This window comes from Sylvia atricapilla, chromosome Z (genome assembly GCF_009819655.1).
Source record: "Sylvia atricapilla isolate bSylAtr1 chromosome Z, bSylAtr1.pri, whole genome shotgun sequence".
Taxonomy (NCBI): domain Eukaryota; kingdom Metazoa; phylum Chordata; class Aves; order Passeriformes; family Sylviidae; genus Sylvia; species Sylvia atricapilla.
In genome coordinates this window covers 87342618-87356591 of record NC_089174.1, presented here as the reverse complement: position 1 = coordinate 87356591, position 13974 = coordinate 87342618, and the positions used below count along the sequence as shown (strand labels likewise).

General features: G+C 42.9%; 1 protein-coding gene across 2 annotated transcripts in view; it reads left to right on the top strand.

Annotated features, from left to right (window-relative positions):
• The window catches only part of DYM (dymeclin), a 209873-nt gene that overhangs the window by 170988 nt on the left and 24911 nt on the right, over positions 1-13974 (top strand). For both annotated transcript variants that reach the window (XM_066339695.1, XM_066339696.1), the window contains one exon: positions 6328-6441. In XM_066339695.1, coding sequence (XP_066195792.1) covers positions 6328-6441 — 114 coding nt within the window. The remainder of the gene's footprint in view (positions 1-6327; positions 6442-13974) is intronic.

The following is a 13974-nucleotide window of genomic DNA, read 5'->3' as shown; positions in this document are numbered from 1 at the left end:
TCCCTGTTCCCTGGGAGCACAGCCCGGCCCCCCCGGCTGTCCCCTCCTGTCAGGGACTTGTGCAGAGCCACAGGGTCCCCCCTGAGCCTCCTTTTCTCCAGGCTCAGCCCCTTTCCCAGCTCCCTCAGCCTCTGCTGGGGCTCCAGCCCCTTCCCCAGCTCCGTTCCCTGCCCTGGACACGCTCCAGCCCCTCGGGGTCTCTTGTCCTGAGGGGCCCAGAGCTGTCCCCAGCACTGGAGGGGACTCAGCAGTGCCAGCCCAGGGGACAGGCCCTGCCCTGGGGCTGTGTCACACCACGGCTGGGACAGCCCAGGGGCCACTGCCCACCTGGCCACACCTGCACTCACACTCAGCTGGCACAATGAAAGAAATTCCAGGCAGCAATAAGACCTATAGAAAGCAGAACCTCTGTGAAGGTACCAATTTGCCAAAGGAAGGGTAAAGTGATGTGGTATTTTTCAAATAAAGTGTTGCTGTGAAGGGAAATGGAGTAATCTCTTTCACATACTTGTGGGTTCTCAGGTCATAAGGAAAAATTTTCCAAGATTTGGAATAACGAAGCACTGTGGTAGGTTTTCAGGGACCTGTGGATAGCAGAGGTTTGGCAGCATGGCACTGGGGCAGGGGACAGACTGATAGGCACAGGTAGGTGTGGGGATGCCTCTGCAGCCCCACCAGAGCTCAGACCAGAGCAGCATTTGCCCAGGTTACCTTTGCCCAGGCCACAGTGACTCCAGGCTGTTCCTCAGGATTTGGACCATTCATTTTACTAGGGAGATACCCTGTGTGATTCATCATTGAGGCAAAAATAGGTGAATGTATAAGGATCATCAGTGTATCGCCCACTTTTTATTAAAAACTACTTATTTGCCTCTGTGTTTTAATAAATAATCTAAAAATCACCATTGCCAGCAGACTGGGAACATATGGGAACCATTAATGCTGTACAGAAGAAACTGAAATCAAAATACCTTCTGCTTCCTATTACTTTACTTTTCATTTTAGAAAGCCATTTTAGTAGGAGATAGTGCATCTTGTTTAGCTAAAACAGCATATCATTCTTCTGGATGGTGAACAAAGAGGAATGCTACGGTTCCTCTTCTGGCCTTGTGCAGAAATATTTCAGCTGGGATCTGTCTCTATGCCTCCACCTCAGAGGTGGTCTATAATTTGGTCAGCCACCTCAGATATGCCAAGAATTCGGTGGAGCACTCTTGGCTTATCATTCCTCAAGATGTGTTTGGTTCATGGCCATGGTGAGAACTCCTTGGCTTTCACTGCTCTCATATTTCCTACAAGTGTGCAACTGATACCAGGTGGTGGAAGAGGATTAAGGAGGAGCTGCTACAATTTTTGTTTGCAAAATAGTCTGATAGACATCAGAAGACTGGGGGCAATGGCTCAGTGATGCAAAGGACTCGATTGATGCAATTTCCTACCAGGAATTTAATTCTTCAAAGACAATTCCCTGGTAGATTTTAAAATCAATCAAGTTGGCTTTGCTCTGGCATAGCAACTCCTGTTGTAAGACCTGCAGGAATTAAAAACTAGGGTTTTATGGATTTCCTTAAAACATCCTCAGTAAAACCTTGATCCTGCTGATTACCAGAGCCTAGTTAATATGCTAAGGATTTGGGGTTTTGGTGAGTTTGAGTTGGGTTTTTTTTGGTTATTGTTTTCTTTGGAGGGAGGTCTTTTTGCCTGGATTTTTCCGCCTCATTCCAACACCCAAAGGAGTGAAGAGCAGAATGCCTGGAAAAGCTCGTGTGTCCTTGAACACGCTCCTTATTTCATCCATTCATTCTGAAAAATACAGTACTTCAAGTTTGCTGATTAACCTCTTGTGTTTCTCCTGCTATTGAATCACCTGAAGCTGTTTCACTCCTTCTTAAATCAGTGAGGGTTGGCTTTGCCTCCCCTTTGCTCCAGGTATGACTACTGGATACGAAATGTAGCTGTGATTTATGTTTCCCTACAGAAGCTACTTAGCTGAAGTGCTAATCCTGTGGTACTTTACAGCAAGAGGTTTGTTTTCTTCTTTTCTTCTCCATTTTAGTGTGCCATCAATACACCGTATTACTCTTCCAGCGGTGAACGTGGCTGGAAATAAAATACTCAAAGTGTTTATTTCAATCACTTTCAAAGTGAAACAAAATTGACAAAAACAGGTTCAAAACTTACTCGTTTTGTGCCAAGTGATTATTTTCTCCTGCCTTGCAGAACTGACCTTTGCAAGTTGCAGGCAGAGGAGGCAGCGAGGTGTTGTACTGTTATTTTTAGCTGGAGGAGAAGGAGAGGAGCTGTCATGTTCATTAGGCAGCTGCACTGCCTGGGCTGCTGCAGGCCTCATGGCACTTCAGCATCTGCTGACAGAATCCAAGTGGAGAAAACATCTTGCCCTTGATAGCTCTGCTGTTGGCATGCTGTAAGGGGAAATAGTTGGTTACTTCAGCCTTGCAGCCCAGGTGAGAGCAATAGTTGGGTGAAATAACAGGCACTGTGGTTGTTCCCTCACAATCTCAAAAATGATCTCCAAAACCTAAAATATTGCCTTTAAATTAAAAATGTTTCTTAATCATTCTAATCTTTTAGTGCTTTTTATCTCTGGCAATGCCTTGTAAGTTTGCTGTTTAGGAAAGAAAAGGAGAAAGTATGAGTTCCTCATGGAAAATTGATCTCTAGGAAGAAATTCTCAATGTGAGGGTGGGGAGGCCATAGCACAGGTTTCCCAGAGAAGCTGTGGCTGGATCCCTGGATCCCTGGAAATGTTCCAGGCCAGGCTGGATGGAGCTAGGCGCCACCTGGGATAGTGGATGGTGTCCCTGCCCATGGCAGGGATGGCACTGGACAAGCTTTGAGGTTCCTTCCCAAAAAAACCATTCCACGAGTCTATGATTAAAAACAGTTTTGAAATTCCTACTAAAAAAACTATCAGTATATTTTTGTATAGAAGTGTTAATGGTGTTTTTATACAAACCCTGGCAAGGCCTGAGCTGGAGGTGGCCAGTCCAGGTTCCCTGTGCCCATCGTAGCACACCTCTGGGTACCTTTCACAGCCAGGAGGAGACTCTGCACAGGGCAAGGCTCTCCATACATCCATTTTATCTGGGCAGGGATCAGATATTCCTGATGAGGGGGTCTATAATCCTGGATTAGGTGTGCCTTTTAACCTCTGTCAGCGTGGAAGCCAGACTGGAGAGAGGGTTCTTAGAATGGGTTATGTTCCTTCACGGAGAGGCTTTCAGTGCTCAGCCTGACCAGGAAAAGAGTAATTCACAGCAACATGTGGAGTTTCTTCTTGCTCTTCTTTTTAAGCAGTCTTTGCTGTTGTTTTCTATTATAATTAAGGAGAAAATTAATTTTCAGAATATCAGGAAGACACCGTCTCTCAGACTTGTTTATTTGCACTAAGATCTGGAGTTTTTCTATTCATAAAGTCATATGCTCAGCTGGTTTTAAAACTTACTAAAACCTGAAACTCATTTAATACTTTTCACCCAGTTTATTTTTTTCTGCTTCATTTTAGTTTCAATGGGGCAAGAAATGGAAATCTGTTAATTTTCATTTTTAAATTCACCTCTGTTACTTAAGTGTAGAAGATAACTAAAGCTCTTTCAAAGGAAAAGGCTACTGTTCCTAATATGATGTTGAGCTTTTATACTTTTATGTCTGAGCAGATTAGTAGAAAAAGAGTTACAGAGGTTGGAGCTACAGAGGTTGGAGCTTGGGCATGAGGGATGCAATACTGGATGCTTTTTGGTTTTATTCCTGATCTGGAGCTAATAAGAATATGCCTTCTTTAGGATCTCCTCTGTATAATTCATCTTCTTTTATTTTTTCTTTTCTGTTTTCTTACTTCATTGGGATACTCATGGGTACTTCATTTCTATATTGTTTGAAGTAGCAAGGCAACTCCTAGAGATAAAAACCATTATTAAAGTAGATATTTTTAATTTTAGTCATCAACTAAACATCAAAAATAGCCATTCTGAGTTCTCTAAAATGCTGACATAGTCTGAAAATACTGGAAGCCTGTCTTGCTTTTGTTCTCTTGAAATATAACCCAAAGAAGATTAGTACCTTTACCACAAAAACATAAGTCTTTTAAAAACACGTTAAGATTGAAGGGTTTGACTTCCCAAAATAGGAAACGTCAGGGAATTCAGGGAGTATCTGTGAGCTTCATTCAGTTTTTTTACATGTTTGCGTTATGATGGTATTTTATCCTTTTGGTTAAAAGCTGAATATGAAGTTTTGCTTTTGTTGTGGTTTAGCAGAACTTGAGCTAACGAGGCAGTGCCACTGGGGTAGATTCTCTGCAGGAGCCTGCCCTTGGCCAGGATGGGTTTCACCAGTGATTACTGACAACAGAGGAGTGTTGAAATGCAGGAAGATGGTTTTTTCTTTCAAAGTCTGTGGGCAACTTGCTTGTTCCTCTGTGAGCTGTGTATCCTCCACCAGCAATTTGTCCCAAACTCTGTGCCAAAACCATGTCGGCCTCAACTCAGAGGTCCTCACGCTCTTTGCACAAGCTGCTTCTTGCTGTTTTACTCTGTTATTTCTGGTCCCTCCCTCCACCTCCTTTGCTTATGAACTCAGCACACCTTCCTAGTCCTGATTTTTTCTAAGGATCAGAGATCACAGAGCTCCACCAGGTCCTTATCTCTAAGGATGTGAAAGCCTACCTGCAGCATCCGCCAGAGGCAGTGGAATTCTCCCTTTTCCGCTCAAGTTTGGAGATAATTGTAGGCAGAGCACAGAAGATTAAACCTGAATTTTCTCTTGACTGATTTCTGTACTTCTGTTGTTAGAAACAAAATAAAAACAGGGGGGGAAAAAGCCGAGCCAAACACCAGAATCCCATGACAATCCCAAAAAGCAACTTCCAGCAACTTTAGTCTGTCTCATTCACTTGGTACAAGAGTTTCTAGAGATCCCAGCAAATCTTCCAGCTCAAAACAAGGGCTGGGCTTTCTGTGGGGGAAGTCACAAACAGGAACAACAAATTTGAATCTCACAGTAATCAAGCCATCAGCTGTCTTTGTTTTATGAACAGCAGCTGAGCTGGGAGGCATAATTAGGGTAATGGTTTCTGGCTCCAGCTGTGTCTCACTACAGAACAAAGAGCTCAGCAGAGATTTTTGTAGTATAATACACTTTTCCCCCTTCTACTTGGGAGAATTATCAAAGATTACTCGATGGACTGGGACTGTGATTCAGATACAAGTGAACATCAGTATTTTTCCACAGAGTGTGTCAAAAGCTCTCAGGATTTTGCAGAACCAACCATCAGCATTATGCTTGCCTCCTGCCCAGGGGCAGCCAGCTGCTCTGGTGCAAACAGCTTCTACCAAGGGCCTCTTGTGGTGCTTCCAGAGTATCTAAGTAGGTGTTGAAATTTTTCCCCAGACACTTTTTCTGTTTTGGGTCTGGGATCCCCTGTGTGACTGAAGAGTTTCCCTGGGAAAAGGGATGAGGTTTGCAAAGTGTGTTCTTTTTGGATGAAAGGAGCTGTAGAAATGGAGGTTTTCTGATGTCCCACATGGATAACTGCACGGTGGGATGTCTGCTTCTGGTGTGACCTACTGAGCTTGGAGAGAGATAAAAGCTAAAGCCTGACCTAACTGAGTTCTAGCTAACAAGGACCAGCTGGGTCACAAAAAAGGGAGTGGGAAGGGAAATAGGGGGAAAATCAGCTTGGCTTCACCAGGGGGATGTCTGGAAGATGAGAGGGAATTTGCAGGGTTCCTTGGGCCTAGAATTCAGGATGTGGAAGGTGTGTGCAGCACTTGAGGTGGATGCTGTGTAGAAGAGGAGCTTTATGGACCTTCTCACCATCCACTTGCTATGGCTTTGAGTGCTACACAACTCCCAGGAAATGTAGTCTCTTCATATTGAGAACTTAACAGTCTTCTTAAACCCTTTTGTCCAGAAGTCAGTGCAACTATAATGGTTTTACTTTATTGCTTTACAATGGAAGTAAATTTCTAGCTCAAATCACAGGAAAACTGGAAGGACTCATAGAACTGACAGAAAAAAGTACAGGCATATGTCAGTGCACAGTACTTGAAAATGTAAATTTATTAATTCAGCTGTGTTATATTGTAAAATCATGTGTCTGTTAAAAATTGACTGCAGGAGGATGCTGAGAGTTGTGCTAACCTGACATTAACAAAGTCTCCCTGGCTGTGACACAGACAATAACGTGATTATTCCTTTAGAAGTGCAGATACAGCAGTGCCAAAAAAAAAGAAGATGACAGCTTTGTGTCTAAATTGATCCAAAGATCCCTTCTATTTATTTATGTGCTGTGATGTTTCATTCCAGGTGATCAGCTTTTTCAGCTCCCGATTAGAGCAAGCTGGAGCTGAGCTGTCAGTGGAGCGAGTTCTGGAAATCATCAAGCAAGGAGCTGTTGCTTTGCCCAAAGACAGGCTAAGAGTAAGTGCTCAAGACCTCATCACTCAAAGTGCACCGTTCCTATCAATTACACATATATGCCCTTTATATCTGTAACTTCAAAAAATCATCTCTCCTCTCAGTAGTGACTGATGAGTGATTACGCTGTCGATTGCCATATGTGTATGTTTTCATTTAAATTCATAATTTCTGCTAAGTGTTTGGGTGAGCTTTTGTGATTAGTTATTAAATTGAAGCCTGTGGAGGAATTAAAAATTGCTGAAGCTAAGGTTTTCTTCATCACATCCTGAAGATGCAGGCTCCTCTCTCCATCTGTTGTTTAGTTATGCTGTAACCAAACATTGATAATTCTCTCTTTTGATTAATTTCTTTTTCTGTCTCTAGTGTTCTGCACCTCTGTCTGGGTCTGTATTAAATGCTATAAAGATAAATTTGAGGGACTTGAGGTAAGAATTTCCCAACGTAGTGAAAATCAGTTCAGGACCTGTAGGTCTAGTCAACATGATGATGAGCTTTCTGTATAATCCTGAGCAGTCCCTTCCATTCCTTTCTGAGAACCTCTCAAATCTCTTGAGGGATTTACCAACTTGACAGGTTTTGTGAGGCTAAAATCCATTAATGGCTGTGGGATGTTTAAATACTGCAATAAAGAAATCTGGGTAAGTGGGTAAGTAAGCAAACAGGAGCTCTGTGTGTTTTTTAAACACGATGAATCTTCTTTCTCTGTTATGCCAAGTGTATTTTAAATACTGTCTGTTTTCTGCAGAACGATTTTTGTTGCTACTCTGTGATAAGAGAGTGAGAGCACCATTTCTTTTGTGGTAACTTTAGTAAAATATCCTCAGATAAGGCACACTGAGTCCATACAGCCACTGGCTGGTAATTTATTTATGTGCTGGTAATTTTAAAACACCCAGTGGGAATTTTCTAGCTGGCTGCATACACTAATGTCTTTCCTGCAGTTCCCTGTGTCCCTGAGGTGGCACATCTTCAGTCACTCAGCCTGAATTAACTCAGAATTCCTTCAGGAGAGGCTGGTCTAGAGCCCAAATCCTGAGCCACAGTACAGGAATATCCTAAATAACACAAGAGCAGTTGTTGGGTCCAAACCCAGCCCTTCAGGTTGTCCTTTCTGTGTGGTGATGCTGTGAATACAGAGAGGAACACTGGAACTTTGGCTGTTTCTATGACAACTTCTTCTTAAGTGCAGATAATTAAAAGCTCTTACGTTTAGGCTACAGTGATTCCTTCTTGACACAGAGCCATCACCAACTAAATTCACTGCTTAGGAAAAAAATGAAGGTTTTTCTCAGTTACTGAGTGTGCCACATCGGCTGGCATGTCAGGCCACTGTTTACAGAAATGCTGTTTCTGCAGTGAAATCCCATCGAGTTTAAATTTTCTGCACTAACGATGTACAGTGTTCAAAATGATATATTTATATTGCCACTTAAAGCAACAAACCAGCAGTTTTTGGCGTGTGCCAAGCTCTGTAAATCCTCACCAAACAGTCAAGTACTTCCAGTTTTGAGGGTGCTTAGTGTTGCTTGGAGCACTTCCCTTTCCTTTGGAGCACTTGAGTTTTGGGACAGAATTACAAAGGGAATACAGCCTGCCTGTACTGACCACTTACACCTACTGGGTTTTGTCTTTTTGTCTTTTTGTTTTCCTTTGGTTTCCTTCTTTTTTTTTTTTTTTTTTTATTTTTTTTTTATTTTGTCGGGGGAGGGGCTTTGGTGGGGTTTTTATTGGTTTTTTTGGTGTGTTTGTTTTGTTTTGTTTTGTTTTGGGTTTTTTTGTGGAGTTTTTTGGGGTTTTTTTTTGGTTTTGTGTTTTGTGGATATTTTCTTCCCTTTTTTTCCTTTTGCTTTTTTTCTTTTTTTTCTTTTTCACTACTTTTGCTGAGCAGCAGTTTGGCCAGAGGCTTACTTTGACCATGGCTTACTTTTCCATGTAGAAAAGCTGACATTGACCTTGGGGAGTGGGGTGTTTGTATTTATATAGAGATATAGATGTATGTATTGTCATGCATCGGTTTGTACATGCAAATAACATCCTTCCTTTGCACAGATAGTGATGAGGAGCAGCACGTTTCCCTCCTGCAGAAATGGCCTTTGTGCCCTCTGTCCTTGTGCCTCTCTCCTGGAGTCTCCCAGTTCCTCAGGTCTTCCCACTTCAGTCTCCGAGGTTTTCAGGGGAAGTTATTCTGAAGCTCGACAAACTCATATTAAGATCAGACTGAAGATATAGTTACACAATAACTCTGGCAACTCTGAGGCATTTCAGCAGCTAAATAAAGGAGAAAGCTTTAATCCTTAGGTCTTTAATGACGCTCTCTGGGCAAGTCTGGATGGGTGGGAGCAGCCCTACCCACGCTGGCTTTGATGGCACCTTTCAGGGAGTTGTGCAGAGCCACAAGGTCCCCCCTGAGCCTCCTTTTCTCCAGGCTCAGCCCCTTTCCCAGCTCCCTCAGCCTCTCCTGGGGCTCCAGCCCCTTCCCTGCCCTGGATAAACTTCAGCCCCTTGGTGTCTCTCCTGTCCTGGGGGGCCCCGAGCTGTCCCCAGGACCAGGGGCAGCTTGTGCTCAGCCCCTTTGGACAATGTCTGGAGGAACTGAGAATCTGTTGCATCTGTGTTGACACAACCTACACATAATTCCAATGTGCAAAGCTGTTTAGCTCAGTCTCAAGAATATATGTATAAGTATATATATGTGTGTGTGTGTATATATATTATATATAAGCTTTGCAGTTAATTGCTAACTAATTTTCAAGACACCCTTGCCTTTTGCCATCGTATACTGAAGTGCTGTAAAGTACAAGAGACCCTGCAGAGATATTATTCCTGCCTCCTAGAAATAACCATCTTCAGCTGAAGCACTCTGGGGGAGGCAGCTGAAACAGGGATATGATTTGGAAAATGAGGGCTGAGGCAGAGCTTTTACTCACTCACTTCCCTGCAGCTCAGACAATGATGTTTTTTTTTTTTTTCTGGCGTGTGAGTGCCTAATGTATGCACGGATGTTTTCAAGTGAATGTTTTCAAGTTGCTTATCTTGGCCTTTGTCGAGGAAGTGAGCATTCAAGAGGTGCTACATGTATTCAGGTTCTGAGCCTGTTGCTTAGCCCGTGGTTCAAACATGAATCAACGTCAACTAAAAATAACAGCACTTAGAGCCATGATCCTCATCTGCATAATGGAGCTTATCAGTTTGGGAGCACACCCTGGTGCTCCTGCTCCCTTCCACTGTGGGAAGCAACACGGGATGCAAAGTGAGCATGTGTGGTAGCAATAGGTCGTGGATAAATATATATATATGTGTGTGTGTCTCTGTGTTAGGAAAGATATCCCGCATTTTCTTAGCGAATAATTATTGGGAAATGAGAGATCTAACTCAGATTTTCCTTCCACTCCTGGAGCAGTCTGACTGGAGACAAACAATATAATTAATATTATTTTAAGCATATGCTTTTAGCTGTGTACTGTGGAAGGCCAAGAAAGTCCAAGCTGAGCAATTAGCCTTTTTAGAAGACTTCTGCACAAACAGAGAGATAAAGGGCAGGTGCTGAAATCAAGAGCTGGTTATTTCTCCCTCAGTCTGTGGGAGGAGATAAATGAAGTTAATATGCCCAGGATGGAGGCAGAAGCCATGGCGTGGAGATAGAGCTGTCTCCTTCGCAGACGAGCAGCCCACAATCCAGGCTCCCTGCTATATTGCAGAAGCTTATTAAAGGCAATTTAGAGATCATAGTGATAGGTGAAAATTAGCCTCATTCTTTCTTTCTCTTTATTTTTTTTTTAAGTTCTCAGGCTGCCTTCCTTGCCTTTGGTGAACTATCTGTACTTTCAGGATTAGGAGAGTGAGAGAAGCAGGACTGTGTCTGGAGCCTGTGACTTACCTCAGGATTTCAGGGGGAGTTAGCCAGCAGATAACAGCTCTTCTGCAATAAGTGGGAAAACTTGTTCCAAGTGCCAGCTAGTGACTGGAAGCTGACATTTGGTTTCATAGAATGATCACACTTGGGAAGGCACTTTTAATGCTTTATAAAAGAAAAGTTCCCATTACCTAAGCCACTTAAGATGGAGATTTGTTTTTCATGAGCATTTTCAGATCTGCTTGTGTTTTTCCCCTACTCCTTTTCTCCCCATGTCAATTAGTATTTTTTCATCAGTGTGCACTCTGTCAGATGTTCTTTGTGTGCTATGCAGACGTGCCATTATGCCATCAACTCTCACGTTTTTGATATGGTACAAAATTTAATATTTATTTGAGTGCATTTGAGTTCGATGGGCATTAAAATTTCACAGAATATGTAAAAGGAGCAGAGGTAAAAGCCTTCAGTCTCTTGACAGAACAAGTTTCGCTTTAGGTGTTAAAAGCACTTCTCATAGGTTTCCCCTTGTATTAACAATATACTTCCAACTCCATCAGCTTCCATTTGTTTCACTGAAAAAAGCTGCTAATCACTGAGGCACCAGAGCACAGGGGAAGAGTAAATTGTCATAATGGTGATGGCAGACACTGCCTGGGAGGAGGACCAGGGGAGCTGTTTGTCCCTGGCACAACACCCTGAGAAAGCAGCAGCACCACCACCAGAAGTTCGGCTACCAAAAATGTCGTAAAAATAATATGATTGTTGACTGACGTGGCAGTGAATTCAGCAGGGGGTGTCAAGCACAGGTGCTTTGGTAGAATCACAGAGTCATTTAGGTTGGAAAAACCTTCCAAGACCACTAAGTCCCACCATTTCCCCAGCAATGCCCAGGTCACCACTAACCCATGTCCCCAAGTGTCACATCCACACGGCTTTTAAATCCCTGTGAGGATGGAGACTTCAACACTGTCCTCAGCAACCAGGGATTGACAGACCTTTAGGTACAGAAATTTCCCCCAATATCCACCCTGTCCCTGCCCTGGCCCATCCTGAGCCGTTCCCTCTCCTCCTGTCCCTGTTCCCTGGGAGCACAGCCCGACCCCCCTGGCTGTCCCCTCCTGTCAGGGACTTGTGCAGAGCCACAGGGTCCCCCCTGAGCCTCCTTTTCTCCAGGCTCAGCCCCTTTCCCAGCTCCCTCAGCCTCTCCTGGGGCTCCAGCCCCTTCCCCAGCTCCCTCAGCTGCTCCTCATCAGACTCGTGCTCATGGGAAGTCAGAAATCAGGAATGGCCATAAAAGAAAGTCCCCAAATATGAATATGCATATGAAGTCCCCAAAACCGAAGGAGCCTAAACGATTTCTCTGAGCTCTCTGTGGAGGAATTTTCCTGCTCCTCCCAGGGAGGAGACATCATCTGTTGAGCAGTCAGTGGTGCCATCACACCTGCAGAGGGACAGGACATGGGCAGCCCTGCACAGCACCCCAGCTGGCAAAGGAAATCAGTGGTGTTCCATATATATGCACCCTGTTGATCTAAAGAAACCATCCATTGCCCCATCTATTAGAATTGCTCCTGATTACAATTTTTTTTCTTTTTTTCCCCCCACAGTCTTGCTGTTCTTAGTCTTGAGAGGTTGTTATTTGGCCACAGCAAGGTGCTGGGTTCAGGATCCAGACCAATGGTCTTTAATAATCCAAATTAAACCTTGGGGCAGGTCTGTAATTTCTTTAAAAGCTATGTACAGCTTTCTTGTGTTTGTTTTACTGCTGTAACACTTCTGCTGCTGTGAAATTTTTGTTGGAATGGTGCACAAATTAACTCTGTGTGACACCATAAAGGGTAGGGACAGAGGAGTTAGAGACCAGCAACTCCTTTACAGAGCTCCAGGGCACAGCACTAAGCAAGAGAGACAGAAAACTTCCTTAAAAAATAAATTCATCCAGTTCTTCCTGATATTTATCTTTTCCTTTTTCTTTTTTTTTTTCTGGCTCAAAGGTCAAAGTTCTTATTACAGTGGAAGCTGATTGTGTCTAATACATCCTTAGGTCTGACGCTAGGCAGGCGTCTACAACACAGACTTCCTTTTGCTGACCCTCAGCTGCTGTTAACCCTTACCCTGAAGAAGATCAGATTAGTGACAGAAGTGTAAGAAAGTTTTAAACAAAGTGCTTTTTGCGCCTTTCCAGAGCGCTGGCCATATGCTAAGAATAAGAGTATTTATGGATTGTATATTTCCTTCTGACAATTTATGCCCTCAATTAAGATGTCAGACTTCCCTGCTTCCGTGAGCTGACCTGTAAGTGATGGACAATAACTCACGTTTCTTTTGGAGGCATTTGTTTTAGAGGTCAGCTTCTCAGAGACCTCGGGTAGAGAAGAACATCCTCTGCGTCCCTTGAGAAATATTATTTTGGGCAATCAAAATTCCAGGGGGAAAAAAAACGATCTTGGAAGTTTTGATGGGCTTTGTGGTCAGAAAAATAACTTATCATTGTGAAACTGTGAGCAGTCGAAGACATGTCTGCACTCAGCTGACTCTGGCTAATCTTACAGTGGGATTATAAACCTGTCTGTCTGTCTGAGCCAGGGCAAACCCTTATGCAGGTGCTTTTCAATTAATGTAAGCCTCTCCACTTAAATTGGTGAGAATGAGTTGAAACTAAACTGAATGACACCACTTTATAATAAGTATGTCCGAGCAGGAGTTTCTATCATTTAAATCTGTTTAATTAAATGGTGCAAACTTGTGTGTAGGCAAGATCTGAAGTATGTGAAAAATACCATGGAAAAACTGTGATTATTATAATGCTTGAAGTTAGATACTTGCTGACATAATGCATTGTATGGGAACTCTTGGCTTTGTAGTTTGAAACCTTACAGGAAGAAAAATAACGGCCTCATCCAGAAGGGAACGAAAGCTTTGAGAATTTAGCTCAGAAATAAATTCCACCCTCACTCTGAGGCATTAATAGGATAATCCACAGAAATGTGACTTTAGTAGGAAGTAGGGCTCAGTAGCTAGTTAGAATACATGGCATGTTAACAAAAACATTTGCTTATGTGCCTGGTTGTTTTAACATTGAAAAAGCCGATGGCCAAAGTAAATTCACTTTTCCACCTGTGGATTCCAAGTCATGGAATCACAGAATCCACAGAATTGAGGTAGGAAAAGCCCCCTAAAATAAATTCTCCCCGGGTGGCCAAGGCCACTAGTAACTCATGTCCCGGAGTGCCACATCTACATGGCTTTTGAACACTTAAGTCTTCAAAAGTCTTTGAAATGTGATGACTCCCGTTGTTCCACGGTTAAAAGTGGATTTTAACAGTCTTTAGAGAGCCTGGTTTGTAGCCACGTGTAATGCAAATACAGCTGATGAATTGGATTGAATACTAACAACACTTCATTTTCGGAAGCATCCTTCAGGTAAAATGGAAGGAATCAGTTAACTTAGAGACTTTAAGGAAAGGGAAATAAATTCTACTGCAGTCCTTCGCAACGTAGTTTGACTTGAAACTTGCTGCCCACAGATAGCAAGTTCTTATTGCTGAGCTCAAGGTGTTTGAAATGTTGGCATAGGCTGGCAGTATTGGCGAGTCATTTATCAAGCATACTTATTTATTTTTCAAAGTTCGGTTTAATATTTTTATATGAAAAAAAAAAAGAAACTTAAGAATAACTTT